At 45.6% G+C, this 22249-nt stretch overlaps 1 protein-coding gene and 2 long non-coding RNA genes across 3 annotated transcripts in view; 2 read left to right on the top strand and 1 right to left on the bottom strand.

Annotated features, from left to right (window-relative positions):
• Positions 1 to 9066, top strand: part of LOC308059097 — a 10795-nt gene extending 1729 nt beyond the window's left edge. Inside the window, exons 1-3 of the long non-coding RNA XR_013926114.1 lie at positions 1 to 1813; positions 4815 to 4946; positions 7749 to 9066. The exon at positions 1 to 1813 is cut by the window's left edge and continues 1729 nt beyond it. This is a non-coding gene — a long non-coding RNA (uncharacterized lncRNA). The remainder of the gene's footprint in view (positions 1814 to 4814; positions 4947 to 7748) is intronic.
• CPOX (coproporphyrinogen oxidase) lies at positions 6608 to 16316 on the bottom strand. The gene is made up of 7 exons (XM_080375985.1): positions 15767 to 16316; positions 15539 to 15682; positions 14794 to 14904; positions 13724 to 13865; positions 11187 to 11405; positions 9073 to 9177; positions 6608 to 7142 (listed from the first exon to the last, which is right to left on the bottom strand). Exons 1-7 carry the CDS (start codon positions 16170 to 16172, stop codon positions 7055 to 7057), a joined length of 1215 nt encoding a protein of 404 aa, XP_080232111.1. The 5' UTR covers positions 16173 to 16316; the 3' UTR covers positions 6608 to 7054.
• Positions 16317 to 16454: 138 nt separating this feature from the next.
• LOC308059098 lies at positions 16455 to 20990 on the top strand. The gene is made up of 2 exons (XR_013926115.1): positions 16455 to 20426; positions 20460 to 20990. It is a non-coding gene; the product is annotated as an uncharacterized lncRNA (long non-coding RNA).
• Positions 20991 to 22249: the final 1259 nt, after the last annotated feature.

Raw genomic sequence — 22249 nt, 5'->3', positions numbered from 1 at the left:
GGAAGATACCTAAACTCATGCTGGCTGAATACCGTGATCCCATTAAGACATATGGAATCTGACTTCCTAGAAATCTTTTCAGAGTGAGTCAGATGACACAAAAGGCAGACCACAAAGCTAGTCAGCTCAAAATTTTTCTGATGCCAAAGCTACATCAAATCATTGCACGTTGTCATTAAAAGCTTTCACAGACAAATGCAGTGGCAAAACCAAGACACTTGAATTCAGTAATGTTATTTCTTTACAATCAGCACATAAGTGCATATATTCCCTTAGCTTTGTTTTGGAATTCTTTGATTTATGTGGCAATATACAGCAAAAACTCCTGTACTGCTTGGAAAATGTTAACCTCTGCATGTGGCAAGGGAAAAGAGGAACATAGACTATCAGACTAAAGCCAAGAGACCCTCTCCTAACCAAACATGAGGGCTAAAATCTATTTATACTCTTAAAGTATAGGCAAACTTAAAAACGCATTGTAAAAAGACTGAGTTATTCCTGAAATCTGTAGGCAGTTTGCAAAGGACCTGTTGTCTTGCAGAAAGACACAAATTTTATTTGTCCCAGTGCTAACATGAGATTCCATGAACTGACATAATAAACTGGTTTCCAGTCTGCTTTTTTTTTATCATAGCCTGTCAGTTCTCAGAAGGATTCTAACTTGTCTGTTCTTTGTAATTTTCCATTCTGGAAGTTAATGTATCAAGCATGATTGCCCAAATAACAGGCATTTCTTCTCCTGTGCCAATAAGAGAGGATGAAGATGAGGATGAGCACAGATAGAGCAAAAGACTGCACAGGCAGATCAAATGCATCAAAAAGCAAAGCTTTTAGATTATGTTTGTATTTTCATCTGTATATGGCATATAAGATTACTGGAAAGCACTGTGTTTCATTTTTGCACAGTTGCATCTACTGGCTCCTGGCATGCAAATTCCCAGTTGCTCTCTTCACTGGGTGATCTCCTGCTCTGGAGGTCTCATCCCAGCAGTTCTCAGTTAGGTTGTTAATGTTGATACCCCTGTTGTGGGAATCACCCTGGCTGGTGTTCCAGTTAGCTCAGCATATCTTTGGTGGTCAAGTTTCTTTTTTAGTGCACAGCCCTCGAGAGTGTTCCAGGCTCAGTGCAAGACAAAGAGAGGCTAGAGAGCAAGCCACTGCTTTACAGATAAGTCTAGGATTAATCCTGGTCCTAAGAAAGGTGACCCATCCTGTCTGTCTCAGCACTAAGGGGCAAAGCTGCTACTTTGTTTGGTCTTTGATGTACTTAAATTCCTCAAAACTTTTGGGAAACTCAGACTGTCTTTATGTTTTCATTTAATGGCATTTGTTAGTAGGACATAATTTAAATCCACCATTGCCAGTTATCTAAGTGTTTCTTAACCTTGTGGGTGTCACTGTGGGGTATTTTTGTTTGGGTTTTTGTTTGTTATTGTTTTTAAAAGGACAAATTATTTTATGGCTGTATTTCTTAAATGTCAAGGAGGATTTGGACAAGCTCAAGGCATCTGATTAAAATTATATACTGAAAATGTTACTGTTCTCATCTGCCCCAAAAGTCCTGAGCAGCAGTGGTTTGACTGTGAGGCAGCGGTGTCCTGTCCGCATGCAGATCATCCTGTGAACTATGACAATTTTTAGCCTAGTGTACTATGGTAAAGAGTTTATGTTTTACTATGGAAAATGGAAGCACAGCCATAGGTGATACAGATTCTCCCCTGGATGTTCTTCAACAGTTCAGAAGTGCATCATAAAAATCTATTGAAGGAAGATGTGGCTCAGGGATTTCTGAAAATGCTCTTGTCCTTGAAAGGTACAATGGATTCTCACCTCTCCCCTTCATGGAACTTAATTGTTTTGAAAAAAAAAAACATGCTTGATGCTAACATACAATTTTTTGTTTTCTCTTACCTTTCTTTCACTTCCCTGTTTCTGCAGCTGATATTACCAGAACAATATGCTTTCACTTATTTTACTGTTGCATTTGAAAGTCAAGAACCAACAGAATATGCACAAAAATTCACTGTGACAAATCCAATTGTTCAAACTTATTTGGCTGTCAGCATCGGCACAAAAGGATGCAGAAGTGTAGAATTATGCTGTTCTGTGCTTGGCATTTAATTAATTCATTATTCTGAAATTAGATTACAGTAAGATGAGTTTACTTACAGTAGCAGAAACAAAAGTAGACCTTACAGCTTCTCTCCTCTCTGACTAGTGGTCAGATGATTTCTGTTATGATGTTTCTGGATCTTAAAATTCTAACAAAATCCTTTAGAAGTGTGTGTTTGCAAGAGAGCATGAGGCAGACTAGAGTTTAAAATTTATATTCACTGAACCACAGAATGGTTAGGTGGGAAGGGACCCCTGGAGATCACCCAGCCCAAGCCTCTGCTACAGCAGGCTCTCCTCGAGCAGGCTGCACAGAGCCACGTCCAGGTGGGTTCTGAATGTCTCCAGAGAAGGAGACTCCACAGCCTCTCTGGGCAGCCTGTCCCAGGGCTCCATCACCCTCAAGGCAAGGAAGCTCTTCCTCACATGCAGATGGAACTCCCTGTGCTGCAGTTTGTGCCCGTTGCCCCTTGTCCTGTTGCTGGGCACCACTGAACAGAGCCTGGCCCCGTCCTCTTGGCACCCGCCCTTAAGATACTTATAGACATTGATAAGATCCTCGCTCGGTCTTCTTCAGGCTAATCAGGCCCAGCTCTCTCAGCCTTCCCTCATGAGGGAGATGCTCCCATCCCCCCCATCATCTTCGCAGCCCCCGCTGGACCCTCCCTGCTGGACCCTGTCTCTCTTCAGCTGGGGAGCCCAGAACTGGACCCAGCACTCCAGATGCAGCCTCCCCAGGGCAGAGCAGAGGGGGAGGATCACCTCCCTTGACCTGCTGGCCACGCTCCTTCTCGTGCCCCCACTGGCCCCTTGGCCACGAGGGCACACTGCTGGCCCACAGGCAACTTGGTGCCCACCAGCACTCCCAAGTCCTCCACAGAGCTGCCTCCCAGCAGGCCAACCCCAGCCTGTACGGGTGCATGGGGCTGTCCCTCCCCAGGGGCAGGACCTTACGCTTGCCTCGGTTGAACTTCATGAGGTCCCTCCCTGCCCAACCCTCCAGCCTGCCCAGGTCTGGCTGAATGGCAGCGCAGCCTCTGGGGTATCCGCCGCTCCTCCCGGTTTTGCATCATCGGCAGACTTGCTGAGGGTACGCTCTGTCCCCTCACCCAGGTCATTGATGAGGAAGTTGAACAGAACCGGACCCAGCACTGACCCTGGGGAACCCCGCTAGCTACAGCCTCCAGCTCAACTCTGTGCCGCTGATCACAGCCCTCTGAGCTCTGCCATTCAGCCAGTTCTCAACCCACCTCGCTGTCCATTCATCTAACCCACCCTTCCTGAGCTTACCTGTGAGGGTGTTATGGGAGACCGTGCCAAAAGCCTTGCTGAGGTCAAGGTAGACAACACCCACCACCCTCCCCTCATCTACCCAGCCAGCCATTCCATCGCAGATGGCTGTTAGGTTGGTCAGGCATGATTTCCCCTTGGTGAATCCATGCTGACAGTTCCTGATGACCTTCTTTTCCACCACACACTTTGAGATGACCTCGAGGATGAGCTGAACATCACCTTTCCAGGCATGGAGGCGAGGCTGACCAGCCTGTAGTTGCCTGGGTCCTCCTTCTTGCCCTTTTTGAAGGCTGGAGGGACACTGGCTTTCCTCCGGTCCTCAAGCACCTCTCCTGTCCACCGTGATGTCTCAGTGATGTTGGGAAGTGGCTTAGCAATAACATCTGCCAGCTCCCTCAGCACTGCGGGGTGCATCCCACCAGGGGCCAAGGATTTGTGGGTGTTGAGTTCCCTTAAGTGATCTCTAACCCGATCCTACTTGACCAAGGGAAAGTCTGCCTTTCTCCAGGCTTCCTCTCTTGCATCCAGGGTCTGGGAAACCTGAGGGCCGGCCTTGGCAGTGAAAACTGAAGCAAAGGCAGCATTCAATAACTCTGCCTTCTCTGTGTCCTTTGTCACCAGGGCACCCACCTCATTCAGCAGCAGGCCCCCATTTTCCCTAGTCATCCTTTTCCTGCTGATGTACTTGAAGAAGCCCTTCTTGTAAACTATTCTGCTTATGACAGGTACTCTTCATCTGGCGTCTGGAGTGGTTGTATTGCTTCAGTACTATTTCCAAGAATCTTTTGATTGGCTTCCTGAGGACTGTTATCACTTTGATGGATGAAGACCTACATTCTTGGAGTCCCGCAGTGTCAGTGACCTAGCAATGCTGCTGAGGGGCCACAAAAGGAAAACACTGCCTATTGAATTTGGCTCATGTCAGGTTTGCTTTTCTCCATACGTGGCTTTTTGCAGATTCTTCCAGGTCTGTAGCTAAGTAGGTAATTATTTTCAGTGGACTGCCTGGAAAAAAAAATATGTATTTTTTAAGCCCCTGTGTCTCATTAATAATTTCTGCTTTTTCTGCTTGGAAGCCTTTATCTTGTAGGTTTCTGTTTATTTCTTCTTCATGCACATCTGAGTCTTTCTGTTCTTTTTTCAGTCAGATGTCTCCTGTCCTATTTCTTTGTAACTCCAGACTTTCTTAAACCAAATCTATGACTGTCTCCTCATACCATGTGTTTGTGAATCTTCTAGTGGCAGCTTTGCAATCTTTTGTGGAGAGTGCAGGAATGTCTGTGTTAAATGTTGCCTGGTTTTGAGAAAGCTCTTGCATTATGATACATTTATATGCTTCCTCTGTGCAGCTGTTACTTTTTTTTTTTTTCTTCCTGATAGGTTCTTTTTATTAATGTATTTTATGACAGGTGTTGTTAGTGGCAAACGAGAAGATGCCTGAACTCTGATTAGCACTCGTAGTAAGCAAAGGCTTTGCAGAAGCAAAGGGCTTGGAATTTGGTGATGTCCCCCTCCTCTACAACTTTTTTGCTGACTCCCAGGTATTTCTTAAGTATTTCCTGCATTTTTTTTACTTAATGCTTTGATTTTAGAAGTGGCTTTCCAGCTGGTGAACGGTTCACACTTTCCTCTGAGGACAGGTGGTTTCACCACAGCAGAAAACAGGGCTCATCATAGGTTTAGGAAATGAGCCTGTCTTCCCTTTGTGAGTTGTGCAGTTTCAGGGGGAGCCTTGAGGTTCACAGAACGGTGTGTGCACGCACACCAGCTGCACACCCGGGCTACTCCCCTGGTTCACGGCACGTCCCTCCCGCTGCTCCCTGCGCAGGTCAGAGCGGTTGATTTGGGGATGCTGGGGCCCTGTATCATCACTCTACTCACAGCACCATGGCACCGAGGACAGACAGGGGTCGCGCGGGTGGTTGTTGGGACTGGGCTACGGAGACATATCTGTATCCTACTCCTCGTTAGTATAGTGGTGAGTATCCCCGCCTGTCACGCGGGAGACCGGGGTTCGATTCCCCGACGGGGAGGAGGCGTTCTGTTTTACCCCTGGCCGGGGAGCGCTCCTGCACACGGCATGCAGGGAGGCCCCTGTGCCGTGTGCAGGTGCGCCGAGCCGTTGGGAAATGCCATCTACGGACGGGCAGAGAAAAATGACAGTTCTGAAAGTCTCCCTTTTAGCAATTCTCGTGACCCAGGTTAATTCCCATGCTGCTCTACCAGAGGTCCCTGAAACGACGCGCTGATGTGGTCTTTAAAAATAGCGGGCGCGGTAATGCTGTGGGTGCAGCTACCAGCAGCAGTCGTGTTCTTAGGAGGGCGTGAACTGTATGCATGTGCAAAATAAACTACACATAGGCCGGTTAGCTCAGTTGGTTAGAGCGTGGTGCTAATAACGCCAAGGTCGCGGGTTCGATCCCCGTACGGGCCAGTGGTGTTTCATTTTCCCCACCCCCCCCCCCCTTGGATGGAAGATTGCCAGCTTTTACTGAATGGTTTGGGGTTTTTATTATTGTAATTATGTTTTAGAAGAAGGGGCATAAGACGAAATGAACGCAGTAGTCCCCAAGAGGAACCTTGATTTTGGTGATCAGAGAGCAGAAAATGTGATCCCAGCCTAGTGGCGTACCTGCACAGGCACTGGGACAGCCACCACCCACAGACCAGAAACCTGTCAGAGATGATATCAAACGATGTCATAGTGCAAAGGCAGACCCATTTCTGCATCACACCTTGCTAGTATAGTGGTGAGTATCCCTGCCAGTCATGTTGGAGACTGGGGTTTGACCCCCCCGATGAGGAGGGAGGTAGTGGTAGTACAGTACTCAGAGTGAGGGAGAAAGGGGACCACCACCTTTCCTTTTCCCCATGAGAGGAATAAAATCAGCTCACTCAGTGCTGGGAGCAGTGTGAAGTGCTATTTGGACAACAGCCAAGAGCTTCCTGATCTATTCCTGACCTGTCTTGATCACAGCTGAGATGCACAACACTGGAAGACTTTTTCCTCAAAATAGACAGCCAGTCCTGCACACTTACCAGGTGAGACCGGGACCCCAACCCAGAATCTCCCAATTACTGGTCACTTAAGATGTGCTGCAGTAGCATGACTTAAAACATTCTCCCCTGCTGAAGTCAGTGTGGATAGCATGAAAACACATGCAATTAAGTACCACCTTTTTCACAACTTCCTGAAAACAGGTTTAAAATCGTGCCCAATATTCCCTTTATTCTTTAAAAAAATATTTCTGAAACATCCCGACATGTTCAAAGAGTAAGCAACCCTATTTAGGCACAGATGATGCTTTCAATTCACTGGGAGAACACAGTAGTTTGCAGTTTTACAGTCAAACACATCAGTTGAGGAAGTTCTTAAGAGCATGCACAGTAGTCCTGCGAGGGTATCGCCAGTCCTTCACAAGGCAGCATATCAACAGGGGGTGACAACATTAGCTGATCAATCTTAAAAGAATGAGTTCACATATTTGCAAGTTACAACAAGTCTACAGCATTATTAAGGCACCAGGTAAGAGTATAAATAGCTATACTGAAACACCATGCAACAGCAGTTCGAACAAGCTGGTTTGCAGGCGTTCCTGTTCTTTCATAATGGCTCAGTGTAAGCAATCCATCTTGTTCACATTCCATGTCAATGCACCCAGTCTTTGGGATTGCGCAGAACCTCCAGGATTTCTGCTTCTTTCGAGCTCTGTGGAGGGCTGTGCATGTATTCCCACCTGCAGCAAGAGGGGAAAATCACTCAAGACTGCCACCTCTCTGGCACCAGGCTGTGTTTGGACTTCAATCACTATTTCTGACAATGCAAAGCTACATACACAGTTGATACTCCCAGATCAGGTGACAGATATGACTACAAATCATTAAGTTCCCAGTAAAAACAAATAATAACACCAGAATAGACAGAAGAAACGTTAACTCAGTCTTCTTCCCACTTCTGGAAAGGCTGGAAGAACAAAAAACAAAAAACAAACAAACAAACAAAAAAAAAAAAAAAAAAAAAGGAAAGAGCATTGCCCCCTACCCCACAATGCATGCACATTTATTTACTGAGATCTTTTAGCAGTCTCAGGACACGCTAGTTCACAAGGAAGACAAGCAAAAAAGGAACCCAGACAATTCTGACCATGAGGACATAAGACCTCGTTTTTCCAGAAGCTGGGCTGGCAGCCCTACAAGTCCTTGCTGAATCTTGGTTTTAAAAACAAAGATGATGAGAGACCGCTTTTTGTTGAAAAGACACTTAGAAGAGGCATCACAGAGGAAGAAAAGTGTCAGCAGTCACAAAGGGATAGGTACAATGTTTTTCCATTTTTCTTCCCCAGGAAGGATCCATTCATGCTGTGAAGCGAGTTGTTTATGTTGATGAAAACAAGGAAAGCCCAATCACCGCAGCAATGAAATCAAAAGGTAGGACTGTGCTATACCACCAGGCCAGGAACACATCTAGTGTTGGCAGTGGGATGAAGCTGTATGGTGAGAATGGGACTGCCTTCATGGTTAACGGGTACCAGGCAAAGGTCAGTTTTCCTAGTGGACAGAGGTCACTAATGAAGTTTATGAAATTCCTAATAGAGCCTGTGCTACTCAGCATATCCAAAAGCACCCTAAAAATGGGAGTAAACTGTAAATGTCAGAGTTTGCTGATGTTGCAAGATTAAGCAAGATAGGTTGAAACCTAAAAAGGAAGTTGAAAAGAGTTACTATTGAGCCAAGCAACTGAGCAGTGGAACAGCAGGTGAAATTCACTGTTGATTGATCTGAAGTGATGCACTCAGAAAAAGTTACATACACACTGAGAGGTCAAGTTAACTTTCATTGCCCAGAAAAGATCCTGGCATCGTAACAGTTCCATGGAAAAGCCAGCTCAATGCGTAGCAGCAGTCAAAACAGTCAAAACCAGCAAACAGCATATTAGGATTATGAAAGGAATAATCAACTGAAACATTATTATGCTGCTGTAGCACATCTGCATCTTGGATACACATATGTAGCTTACGTTGTCTGTTCCTTATCCCCAGTTCAGAAAGGGCATGGAAAATTTAAGCCCAGAGAAACTGGCAAATGTGATCAAAGGTATGGAACAGCTACTGTACAAAGATTAGAAAGGGCAGGACTTGTCAGCCTGGAAAACTGACAATTAAAAAACCAGAAGCCTGTAAAATAAGAACTGTTAGGGAGAAAATGAACAGGAAGAAAATCTGGTTACTCACTGGAAAGTCAAATGAGGTCATCAGGTGCAAGTAGAAAACAAAGAGGCACTTTTTCATACAACACACAGTTAAACTGGAACTCCATACCACAGGCTTGTCAGGACTGCCAGAGGCTCACATGGTTTAAAAAAAAGCTACTAAACAAAACCCCGTGGAGCAAGGTGGGGAAATCTATCAAGTAGTACTAAGCACAAAAAACATACCACTTTTTTTTTCTTCTTTTTTTCCAGAAATGTCTAGGTCACACATGACTGGCAACTGGATGAGTATAGCAGACCAGAGAAGTATCTGCATGTATTTGGCCAGTTCTTGTATCAGGCACAAACTAACCACTGTTGAGAGACTGGGCACCAGGACAGACCTTTGATTTAATCTTATATAAAGTATTCTAATAGGAACAGTGCCTACTTGCAACTCCACGTAACTATGCCCTTACCTTGCAGTTAGTGGCAGAGACATAAGAATGCTTTCAATTCTTGATCCTGGTGTTAGAAGGCCAAACTTTGTACCTCTGTCATAAACCAAGTTGAACTCTACGTACCTATAGGAAGAGAAGACATTCAACAGAAAAACAAGGTTATTATCAGAAGTTGGTTGTGCCTTCTTCAGCTAGCAGACATCAAACAAAACCAGCATGTCTTTCTGCTGTGTTGGGTGTCAGAATGAACCCTGTTTTGAGGCCAACTCTTCTCTAGCATCCCCTTGCATAGGAATGCATGTGTGACTTTGCTGCTCCACAAGGCACAGGAAGTAATGGCCTTAGCTAACAGGCTAGGGCAGGCAAACTTCAAAGGAGAGCATTCTGCATGGTGCTATACTAGCTTACTTCTCCCAGGCCTCAACCCTGCTGGCAAGCTTGACACCAAGTTTAGCTTGGTTATGCTAGTCCTCTTTTGCGTGGTGGTGTCAGACATTAAAAGGAGCCTTAAAGGAACTGGAAAGGACCACAGGAAAAACTCCGCTGTGCAGTCCTTTGTGCTGCAGGACACATAAGCAGCAGGGTCAGGACAAGATCTTCTGTTTCTTGGGGAGATCTGGAAAGCAGCAGAAGCCAAACAGCTTCAGAGTACTGGCTAGGACTTGTAAGTGCTAGAATAGACAGTTTGCTGCATAGGAACAGAGCAGTGACAACTGAGCAGGTGTTATCTTACCAACCAGTACTGAGGTACTAGTACTTTAACAGAGGTACAGAAAGGGAGGAGCTCTTACCTATTTGCGGAAATGGAGAGCTTTACTCTCCTGGTTTCAGCTGGGATAGAGTTAATTTTCTTACTAGTTGGTGCAGTGGTTTGGATTTGGTGTGAGAACAATGTTGATAACACACCGATGTTTTTAGATGTTGCTTGGCAATGTTTATACTAAGTCAAGGACTTTTTAGTTTCTCAGGCCTTGCCAGCAAGAAAGCACAAGAAACTGGGGAGGGTAACAGCCAGGACAGCTGACCTGAACTAGCCAAAGAGGTATTCCACACCATGGGACATCATGCTCTGTATATAAACTGGGGGGAGGCTTGGCACCCCACAATACTGCACCAGCTACTAAGAAGAAAATAAGCTCTATCCCAGCCAAAACCAGGATATATCCACAGACTGGATCCTGAAAGCCCAGCGCTCCCAGGAACTGTCCCAACAAATTAAGCATATATACTAATTTGAGTAACTGCTGCAGGCCCGTGATATAAACTTGAATGCTTACACCCTTTCTATGCCACTCTCACAGATTTCTCTGCTGAAGAGGCAGAAACCAAAGACACCCTTATTCTGCACAAGGCATGTGTATTCTCATTTCTCCATATGCTTACACAATCACAGGACACAGAGAAAGGAGTACAACTGTATCTACCAACGTGCTTAAGCTTTTGCAGAATTTACAGTTGTTCATGTTAATAATAAGCATCCTCCTAAATCTTTTATATTTCAGTGACTTGGGACCATGCCAAAATAACAAAACCCCTCTGTATCTTCATTCCTTTACAAAGAGTTCACCATGTCTTCATTTCAATGCCAAGAGAAGATGGCATAAATATGTACGTAAGAAGCTGCAAGTACTCTTGGGTACAGTTATTTCACGACTTCCTGGGGTTTAGCTTCATTACTGAATAGGAAGCATGACACCATCACCTTTACACGCATGTCACAGGGCAGCCTTATATCCCATATCATTGGGCTGCAGGAGAGGGCAGGACCCAGGATGCCTAGCACACACTCCTCCCTTTGCCGGTTACAAAGCAGCAGCCTCTCTTGGATTTTGAAGGAGTTGGAGAGAAACTGGTGTTTTGTATGGGTTGCTTGTGCTGCAACATGGGAGAGTGGGAGACACAGAAGAGGGTGTGGTAGTGCCTTCTTTGCACCCTCCTTGGCAATCTAGCATTGGATTTCAAAATTACTTCTGTACACAAAAATGCTGAAATTCTCTGGCGAGCTTTAGACCACTCCCACAAACATAGCCCACACCACAACAGGATGTAAACCAACAACCACGAAGAACTAGCTCATTTTTTTCTTTCCAGCGTAATCCACCTCATGTATTCTTTTGCTCCTTAGTACTCACCGTCCTCTCCGAAGCTGCTGCCATAGCTTTTCTTCTGGTGTGAAGGAGTCACGGAAGTGCCTTTTCACAATGGGAATGTAACAAGGCACGACAGCTTTGGCACAACTCTTCACAAACTGAAACACTTCCTCCTTGGAGGGAGAGTCCACATCATCAAAGAATATGCCTCCAATCCCTCTTCGCTCGCCACGGTGCTTGATATAGAAGTAGTCATCGCACCTAGAAGAAATGGCAGATGGTTATTAACATGGTCCACAATATTCAAAGAAACGAATGGAACTCCAAACAGCTATGTGGCACAGGGCAGCACTAGTGAAATATTGACAAGAAGTCAGTCCCTGCAGTGCCAGGTGCCCTATTTTACTGACTGCTGAGAGCCAGGATAGTACAGAACCACATGGAAAGCACTCCTGCATTCATTTAGAGTAGAAGCTCTGATTAAACAGTCTCTGCAAAGCTACATATCACCACACAGTCACTGAACACATACCACTCAAACACCATGGCAGGTGCTTCCATGTGGAGTGATCCAATCTCTAGTCCTCTACCTATGCCAATAAGGGGCACCTGATTTCAAAAATACACCCTAAGGACTCCTTCTAGATTTCATTCCCAGAATTATACACAGATCCCAAATTATTTGTACAGCTTTCAGATGAACACAAACTTGGAAGAGAATCTCTATGCTTTTTGCTGTTCTAGTAAAAGAACTGATTTTCTGCATCAAACTAAAAGAATCTAAAAACCCGTGACCAGATAAGAACACCACTGTCACTTAAGGAAAAAATCAAAAAGTGAGACAGCCTTCCTTGGAAAAAGTCTTTTTATTAGTTAAATTTGGAAGATGGAGTCATTCCAAGCAGTGGCTTTTCATGGCTCATTTGAAGTTTAAGAAGGAGTAAGTGCAGTCTATCCTACAACAGGGAGGCAGTTAATCTCTTTTGTATTTACTGGGAGTATGTAGCTGTGCAATTACTATAAATTAGCCAATTCATTGTACTGACACCCTATCTTGCTTATAGTTGCTTGCTTGGGCAGCCATGCTTTGCAAGTCTTCACATCTACAAGAAATGGAAGGGAAGCAGGAAGCAGAAATCATCAAGAGCAAGGAAACCTTGCTGCCCTTTAGGACTAGTTTTCCATACATACATACATCCACAGTCGCTGTTCTCAAGCAATAGACATCCCATGGCCATAGCAGGAGAGACATGGATATGTAACAGATAACCTAAGCTATTTTTTTATTGACTGGGATGATCAGCTTTTATTTTATGGCAGTGGAAAGAGTTACGAAAAAAGGCTGAGTCAGAAATGCAAAAGACAAAAGCCTTACAAATCAGGAAGACAACATGGTAAACGTTAATGAGCTTTTATGTTTGAGAAGGGTGGGGAAAGGGGCAATGCTAATTATTAGATGCAGAGAGGAGATTCACCCTGCTTCAGCAGTGAGAACTGCATGCCCTTACACAGAGCTGCTGCTTACAGAAAACACACTGGGGTTGAGAAAACTGCCTTTGTCCATGCGATACAGTTAGTCCTCCCCTGAGCTACCCTCAGACTATGAACAGGCATCCTTCTCTCTAACGCCCTGCAGCTAGCACTGCTAGCCTACTCAAGCTGCAAACAACTTGACCATCAAGGCAGACTCTCAGAACTACCATGCAGAAATTCCTCAGAGAGCAAGACTGTAGCCTTAAGGTTGTAAGACGTGCTTCTCTACTAAGTGGTTGCCACCTGAGTTACAACACTCACTTTATCTCCTGTCCTCAGACAAGACGTGGTAGCTTACAGAAGGGTAACCCCTCCTTCCTGGTATACCACAACTCTTAGCAGATAGGATTATCAGACACAGAGCAGCAAGCCCCAGCTGAACAGTGAAGGATCTCATTGCTTGTATGTCTCAGCTCAAGAGCACTCAAAGTTTGCATCTTCAGAGAATATGCTGTTGAAATCTTAGTGAACGTGTCACTGGAAGAAAAGTACAGCTCCATCAAAATTATGAAGCTTCTACATTAAGGACAAGCTCCTTTACCTACCTGGCAAAGAAAAAAAAAGCCATGAAGGTCATACTAAAGGCAGAAATCTAGAGTGGGATTTTCAGAACTGCAGCGCTGGCCCAAAAGCTCACACTAAAGTCACACACATTTACCATGAGTTCGCTGTAAGCAGAATTTGTGCAAGTCCATGGGGCAAAAGTCTTGTCCTAGTTGTAACAGCAGAGGCTAAAAGGAATTTTTAAGTTGCCTAGTGAAGTCTGTGACTTACAAAATCTTGTAGAGTCAGCTTGGGTTTTATTCCAGCTATAGACAGGATCTTAGTTGTCGACCGTCTGATCTGAAAAACTCAGGCATCTAAATAAGAGATTGTTTTATACTACATTTTGTCCTAGTACACATCTGCTGATTTTCATTAGGGTTTGCTGATACCTTTCAAAAGGCAGCAGAACCTACTCTTCCTAGAGTACACTTAATTGGCAACATCCAGTGCTGCCTTCTGCTCCCACAAAAGGAATCCAAGAGCATGTGGGGAGAACATACCATTTCTTGTACTTGGGGTACAGCTTCAGATCATGCTTGTCGCAGGCTTCTTTCAGAGTCTTGTGAAAATGAACAGCATCCTCTTCATTCAAGTAAGTTGGAGTGAGGTCAGTCCCACCACCAAACCACCACTGTTTAGTTCCTGTAGGAGAGAGGCAAGCAGCAACACTTTTAAACATCAAAACAGCAGTATGTTGCTAGTGCTTCACCAAGAACTAAAAACTACTTTCACAATACAGAACAAAATCATTATTCAGTGGTGTTCCCTAAACCTCAATCATGAAAAATCTGAGTTTGAGGTAGTGCAATGACCAGTGACTTCAGGAAAACGTGAAACAAATTCCAAAGCAGTGAAAACCATTTTTCAGTATTTTAGATGGCTGACACTGACTACAGGATATCAATTTCACAAGACGGGCTAGCAACTATTCAAGAATCCAGAAAAATTTCAGTGCATGCCAAATAAAGGGAACATAATTATTAAATCCAGGGAAGTAATTGACTAGAAATGATCCGTAATGCTCTGGCAAATTAACTGAAAGAAAATTGAGCTTCTGACAGTACATAATGCTGTCACAAGGTACAGATGGCCTCTCGGCATTTGGCTATCTAGCCTGAAGTCCCACTTCTGACAGTTGCAGACACTTAGGGAAAAAAGGCACACTGCACTTAGGAGAGCAATGTTTCTGACAGTACATCCCCCCAGCTGCTGAGACAAAGGTATGTCCTGCCCAGAATGCTTATCAGTCCTTCACAGACCTTTCTTCTACTAAATTCTAGAATTGCTTCTTTGAGTATGTTTTCCATATATTCATAACCTACTACATTTTAAGTTAAATCTGAAACCCCTGGTGTACTCTGCAAAAAGTAAACTGCAAACTCCTTTACTCCCCCAGATGCACACTCATTTTGCAAATGCGCAAACAAAAGGCACAGAGATTGAGATCCGGTGCTGCACAGCTGGGAACAAACCTGGACTAGTTCTTAACCTCTTATTCTAGCCACGCGTTCATGCTTCCTTCTTGTGGAGCCATACATTTCATAGTACATCATTCAATTAAAATTCTTACCATCTGCTTCTTCAATTTCAAAGTATCTGTAGTTGAAGTGCATTGTTGGAACGTGAGGGTTCTTTGGATGGATAACAGAGCTCACACCCATGGCACAAAAAGGCAGCTTCCCTAGAAAAAAAGGTGAACAGAAAAAAACCTTCAGTTTTTCAAATAACTCAATTTATTACCATTTAAAGAACATCATTGTTTTTCCTTAGGTTTCAAGCTACTGTTCCACTACAAGAAGCTCTCACGTTGAGTCACCATAATTATTAATCATTGTGCAATTTACTTCTCATTTTCCCACTTCTATGCACTTAATTAAATGCTTTTTTTGGTGTTTGTCCTAAAATGCGACCATATGTTAGCGCACCCATCAGATGAAGATCACTTAAAACGTAAGGTACTGCTAAGGCTTTCCACCACCCTCAGTCCTCCCAGTTGCCCCGTGCTGCACAAACGGGGGTTGAATCCTCTTCAGCCTTCTGGTGTTTCTGGCTCTCTCCCTCCACCTCCTTGGTGCACAGTGCCCACCACGTTTCCCTGCGGAGCTGCAGGTCCTCACCGACGAACAGCTGCCGCCTCCGGTACGTGGCTGAAAGCAGCGAGCCGGCGGCAGAGGCGCCGCGGTACCTGCGGCAGGGGTACGGGGGCCGCCGGCCAGGCGTCCACTTAGAGCCCTCCCGCCGCCCGCTCCGAGGGCGGCCGCTGCCACCGGAGGCCGCGCTGCGGCCCCAGACCCCCTCCCCGGCGCACACCTTACCGTCCCGGGCCTTCAGAGCCTTCCCCCGGCTCCGCATCTGCCGCGCCGCCTCCTCGGACAGGAGCCCGAACACGACGGACACGTTGACACCTGCCTTCTCGAAGACCTCGCCGTCCTGCAGCACGCAGCTGATGCCGCCCCCGCCTGCCAACGCCAGGGTCAGCCCGAGCCGGGGCCGCCCCCCCCCGGGCTGCCCGTACCTGGGGCGACCACCGCCGCCCCCCGTACCTTCCTTCCTCTCCCAGGTATCGACAGCGAAGGCGGCGCCGGGGTCCAGCGCGGCCAGGGCGCGGCACACCTCCCCTTGCGTCTCCATGATGAGCAGCTCCATGCGGCTCCGCAGCTCCCGCCGCCGCCGCCGCAGCTCCCGGAGGCCGCTCACCGGCGGCGCCATGAACCGCTGCCGCAGCTCCTCGTCCTCCTCGTCCTCCTCGGACGCCGCCATCGCGGCTTGCCGCCACAGCCCCAGCCCCAGCCCGCCCAGCGCTCCCGCCGCCGCCAGCGCGGCCCACCGCCCCCCGCGGCCTGCCGCCACCCCCGGCGGCGAGAAGCCAAGCGCCCGCCGCCCTGCAGCGGCGAGGAGGGCAGGCGAGCCGCGGAGGACCCTCCGGAGCAGCTGCACAGCCGCCGCCATTACGGGCACCAGCGCCGCAGGGCCGGCGGGGCGGGTAGCGCACAAGTACGTGGGTCTGTACGCGGGTGCACGTGGGTGTCTGTGCGGGCGGGCGCGTCCGGGCTGGCTGGCGCGGGTGGCCGCGGGTCTGGCGCCGCTGCCCGCCCGGTGTGGGTGCCGCGGCTGGGAGCGGCGCGGCAGCCCGGCGCTGGGGGAGGGGCTGCTGTCCTTCCGCCCGTAAGGCGTGTCGGCGGGCGGCGTGGGGTGACCCGGTCGGCCGGGGCAGCCGCTGGAGGCTGCGGTGTCCCAGGGGTGAGCCAGGGCTTGTACGGGGCCAGGCGCGGCAGGGATTGGAGTCAGGATGCGTTTTCTTGAGCTATCCTGTAACCTGTGCGGTTACCTCGCCTGTGTTTTACACCTGCAGTAATGGCTTTCTAGAAAGTGTCTGGTTTGTGGGACCACCAGTTTCGTGCAATGGGAGTATTTCCCATGGATTTGAGAGGGTGTATGCTTACGCTGCCTTTGTTCTTTCTGAAGTTGAAGCACATTTTCTTTCCTGATAAAATAAGAATTTGGAGTAACGAGAAGGGTTATGTAGAGCCAGATGTTGAAAGGTACTGCACAGCACCAACTTACAGTTTAGAGTTTGATTTCCTTGGTGCTGACTTTAGCACCAGACCCACTAAAATTATTTGTTTTCTCAGCTGCCTTGACTTTGCCTGTATAAACAATGGGACAGCACAGCAAACAAACTAGCACAAAGACAAAAGACTTTAGCAAGCAAATAAAATGACAATTTTCCTCAAGCAAACATATATGTGACAGTGCAGCTGTTGGTGACGGTACCATGCTGAACCTAGCTATGAAAGTTTTCTTTCAAATCAAACAGCTGATTTACTAATGTTTTATTTTTTTAAATAAGTGTACTATTATTTTGTAATGAGTAATGATGCTTACTAAACCTGTCATTTGTTGAGGACCCATATGAGGGTTAGGCTGAGAAAAACAACTGCTACCTCAAAAGCCTAGCCCTGCAAAGTTTGTACTGTGGTATGGGACCGTTTGTTCCTTGGAAACGGTGAGCTTCTGGCATTTCACGACTGGTTTGCACCTGTAGTACCCAAGTGATATTGTATGAATTCACTGTAGGATAGAATAATGACATCCTCAATGTGTATTGTGTTTGTCAACATATTGTAATGCTATCCTGTTATTCACCCAACACCTTGTGAGGCTGTCGACATCCTGTTACCTGTCTACCTGTCGGCATTCATCCCCTGTGTATTGTGTGTCTGCAGGCACCTTGTGAGGCTGTGCACATCCTGTTATCTGTCGGCATCTTAACACCCAAGGAGGAAAGACAGATAGCAAGAGCTGATTGAAAACAGCCAGCTCAGCGTTTTCTGGCAAAAGGTGAAAAGTACACCTTGAGGAAGACCTACGGCCTTCCTCCCAAAGACCACCACCCACGTCCCAAGGACCCCTGCCCACAATTCTTGGAAGAATTTGCGCAGGCAAAGGACTGATAAGCTAATTAACATACGAAGCGAGAGTAGGCGGGTTTAGGTAATTACTATGTATAGGCGTTAATTGAATAGCCATTGTTTTATGGTATAAATATAAGATAGTTAGTTACTTTAGACATGCACGTTAGGCGGAAGGATCCCCCATGCATCCAGCGCTGCCAATAAAGGATACTTGGTCACTAAGAAATTTTGACTTTGTTCTTTAAATCACAAGAGGAGATCCGTTTCAAGGGTGGCTCTGTGGAAGGCAAGGAGTTTTGTCCCTGATATGGATCAGGGCTTCGCTATCTGTCTTTTTCTTTTTTTTTCCTTTTTTTTCCCCCTTTCTTTCATTGTAGGGCAATTTGGAGTGAGGGAGGGGAGGTCTTGTATCAAGTGATAATGTTCACTCGAAGACAGTCTATTTGCTCATTTCTGATCTGATTCTACACTTTGGCAGCAGAGGATGCTGTGAAGCCGCTGAAGCTGTGCAAGTAAGAACAGGAGGAAACCTCTGAGCTGGGCTTTTCTCTGCCGTCAGCTGGAGGACAGGATCCCTGATGAGCCAGGAGACCTGAACTGCTGGAGGAGGACTGAGGGAAGGAGTGTGTTATTTGCAGGAGAGGTCAGTGGCTCAGGGACAAGGGCGCTACCATCTTAGAGGCTGTGGTAAGCCTGCTAAATATGGTTGCACTAAGCAGCTCTTCCCAGGGTTCTTTATCTAGGGCTAGCTGTGATAGCTCAGTTTCTTCTTGAATTGTGTCCACCGAATTTACCTAAACATTTTCGTGATAACTACTTACAGTAGTAAAGCTCTCCTTTTTGAGTGTGTTTCTTAGACACTACTATAATGGAAAAAATAAATAAATGCTGAGGCCAAAAGACATGTAAAATGCATTCATGCTGATGAGCATTTAATTATTTTTTTTTCTTATTAGGTTGAGTGCAAACTTTGATAGGTAACATCTAGTAATTCAGCTGGATGGGGTGTCCAACCCCAGGGCTTCACCATACCCAGGCTGGATGAAGTTGTGCAGGGCTTTGCTTGTTTGGCTGCATTTGGAAAACCTCATCCCTGGTTGTGCCTGGGCTCCTACCTCAGCACTCCACGACCTCCACCGGGAAGAATTTTATCTTGTATCTAGTAAGAATTTCCTTTGCTGCAACCACATTGTCAGGTCAGCATCTTGCTCTTGCTGCTGAATCTTAGAGGCACGACTGCTTTACAGACTAGGATTTCTCCAGCTGGACACTGAAGCATGGTTAGGCTGCAGTCCCTCGTGGCGGTGAGGAGGAGTGAGTGTAAAACACTCCTACTATTTCTGTGCTGAATCCCTCACAATAACTCCTTGCAAGGGCTTCTTCTCTAACAACACTTCAAGGTTGAAACTTCAGCCAAATGCCATATACTTTCCCTTCGCAGCAGTGGGGAAGGTGCAGTTAGCAGACAGGACTTCAAAAATGGCACCTTGCACAGGGAGAGACTTTTGTAGCCCTGTTTATGCATGTACAACCAAATTCTGCTGGCCAGTAAAAATACCATTATAGAGAGTAACTCAAGCTTCCTTTTCAGTATTTGAACTGAATGTGGTGCCTTACCACATTATTTCAGCTTACCTCTCTTTACAGTACTGAGAATAGGAGCACATACTGAAGATGCACATACTGATGTTGAGATATGCTCAACAACTCAACAGTGATAAGAGGCAATAAAATGACAGCTTACATTTTGATCTGCATTTTCAGTGCATAGTGTTGGTAAGAAGGGTGGGGGCTTTCAGCTTGTGTGTGTGCTGTTGCATTTCTGTGCTCTTCTGCTTCGTTGGAAGTGCAAAAGGAAGAGGAAAAAAGGCACTCAGAGCTCAAAGCCAAAATGAAAACCTGGAACTGATTCTTGCATTTCCTTGAACAAGAATTGAATATGAGTGTAATCAGTGGTGGCCTTTGTATAAATTGGAGAGTGATGCAAAATGGCCTCAGGAAGGAGGAATGTTAGATTATAACACTCTCCTGCAATTAATGTTGTTTCTGAGGAGAGAGGGAAAATGGGACGAAGTATCATATGCAGACATGTTCTTCATCCTCCGAGACAAACCTGAGTGGCAAAAGGACTGTGGATTAGTACCTCCTCGGGATCCTATGGTACTAGCACTAGAAGGAGTGCGGGATTAACATCACCTGATCTTTGATTATGGCTCTAGAAAAGGATAGAAAAAAAACCTGAGACCTAAACTAGAAAGATGTTCTTGTTAAAATTTTTGTGTTAAAAAGCTCGGGTTGTGGTTCCTTCTGTGGAGCAACCAGAATGAAACACGTTGTAAGATAAAAACTTGCACTAATGTGTTGCAGAATGGCTGTGTGATCACGGCCATGATTCCCTTAAAGATCTTTGTGAAACAAAGTTAGCGTAAGTTAGCTGAAGCAGGCCTTGCAGCTGTGCTGAGGCATGCTGATAAGGAAGCTGAGAAAAACACTGACCTTGTGCCTAATGTTGTAAATAACTTTGAGGAATTCGGTAGACAAGAGAGGGAAAAAAAAATGTAGCTAGCTATCCGCAGAAACCGCAAGTAGGAGGACGTATGAAAATGTAACCCTTTAGAGCTTAGCCAATCAGCAGATGACTAGTAGGCATAATTAACTGGAACTGTATATAAGACATAATCGCGCCGTAATAAATCGAAGCTTGCTTTATCAGTCATATTGAGTTTGCCCGCTTGACTTCCCTCGCCGTCGACACTAATGTATGTAAAACCTGAGGCGGGGGGGTGTGGTGGGGAGTGGAGAATCAAAGACCTTGTGAAAGTGTTAAAGTATTGGGGTGAGTTTGTACAAACCCCCGTACCCCCTCGAAGGTGCGACTGAGTCATGCTGGGATGCATGGCAGGATGTTTTCTGTTTGCCTGCAATGCCATGATATGTAAGAACACAGACTTAAAGCAACAAGGAGCAGATTTACATTCAGGGTAAGAAAGAGTTAAAACAGAAGTGCTGTAGCAGAGGTAGGCTTGTGTAACCTGCAGAGCAGGAAGAGCATCTCCTGCCCCGAACCCTTCTGCTGGTAAGGAGGAGGGGATTGCTATTGCTGACAATTGAGCAGAAGGACCTGACAATGTCACCCCAATTGCTGCAGCATCAGTACAACAGGACCGGTAACGGCCCCTTTAGGGCAGGGAATGGGTATGAGGTGGAATTTTAGTGAATACAAAACCAACTTATTTGTTAAACTTCAGTAAAAAAAAAATAAAATAATAATTTGTTACAGTTGTGGGAGCTGCTGGCCACCAGGAAAACATCCTGAAACCTTTAAAGTACAAACTAAAAAAACAAATAAGAATGCCAAATTCACCAAAATCTTTGTTGGGATGAGATTTATTAGAACATCTAGACGTTTAAAGAAGGGGAAATGAAATTAAAAGTTAAATATGATCAAGTAATTGAAATATTGAGCTTATCTTTAATTCAACAGAAAAGAGGAAAAGAGGACCTCCCTGAAGTAAAAGAAATTTTTAACCAGGTGTATCTGAAAATAAATTCCAGGAAAGGTGAAAAATGCTTTACCTGTTACAGTAAAAATGATAAGGGGGAGGCTTGCCCAGTTCAGATAAAAACAATATCCCTTGGTCAGCAAGACTGTGGGGATATTGGCAGAAAAAGTGAAATAAAATACACTCTGTAGTAGATCTACTAATGTAAATCTGTGTGTTTTGCCATGACAGTGACTTGTTATAGGATGTGCAGATGAAACTGCATTGACAACGAAGTACAAGGAATAAGGTTGGTCAGGTGCCTCCTACCATAGCCAAGGGCAAGACTGGGTTGGCCTCTGTGTTTGCCACCAAGAAGAATCTTGAGCTCCGCTGTTGGCTGCAACCCAGTAGGCGTTGAGTGGTGGGAACATATGCCATGCCAGACCTTGATGTGAGGAATGGCCCACTCTGAGGCACTGATTTGGAAATTGGAAACCACCTGGCCGACCATGAGGCCAGACAAGTAACAGAGGAGGTAGGAAAGGAGGAATTATCCTTAATACCAGACGATAAAATCCAAACTGTAAGTACAGATCAAGAGCCAAACTATTCTAAAGAAAACTTAAAGGTAATTCAGGACACGAATGATAAAATAAAATTAAGTAAGTGGACTTATTTAAGGGATGGTCGTATAGTGGTACCATCCAATTTAATATGGACCACAGCCCTATTATTAATAAGACGTATTGGGGAGCTGATGCTTTATATAAAAGTCTAAATCAGAAATTGATAGGGCGAAACTTGTATACTGTAATAAAACAGGTGACTCAGCAATGTGAAATGTGTTTACGCAATAATCCCAATACAGCAAATAAAATAAAACTAGGGAACATTAGTAGAGGAAATGTTCCAGGGCAACATTGGCAGCTGATTTTCCGAACTCCCAAGAAAAGGGGGTACCAATATTTATTAGTTATGTCTGATATGTTTTCAGGTTGCCCAAAACCTTTCCTTGTTGAACAAATAAAGCAAGAGAGGTAACGAAGGGATTATTAAATGAAATTATCCCCCGCTTTGGGGTTCTGGCAACAATCTCTTCCAATAGAGACTCACACTTTTGTGCCAA

Source organism: Falco punctatus (genome assembly GCF_963210335.1).
Source record: "Falco punctatus genome assembly, chromosome: 2".
Lineage (NCBI taxonomy): Eukaryota > Metazoa > Chordata > Aves > Falconiformes > Falconidae > Falco > Falco punctatus.
The sequence above is the reverse complement of the archived record's forward strand: the minus strand, read 5'-3'. Positions and strand labels throughout refer to the sequence as shown.

Excerpts from the sequence above, each read along its gene's own strand:
- CPOX (XM_080375985.1), bottom strand. The coding sequence starts at position 16,172 with ATGGCGGCGGCTGTGCAGCTGCTCCGGAGGGTCCTCCGCGGCTCGCCT. Across the intron at positions 14,905-15,538 it reads GGCTCTGAAGGCCCGGGACG|GGAAGCTGCCTTTTTGTGCC; the intron begins GTAAGGTGTGCG and ends CTTTTTTTCTAG. Across the intron at positions 13,866-14,793 it reads TGAAATTGAAGAAGCAGATG|GAACTAAACAGTGGTGGTTT; the intron begins GTAAGAATTTTA and ends TCTCTCCTACAG.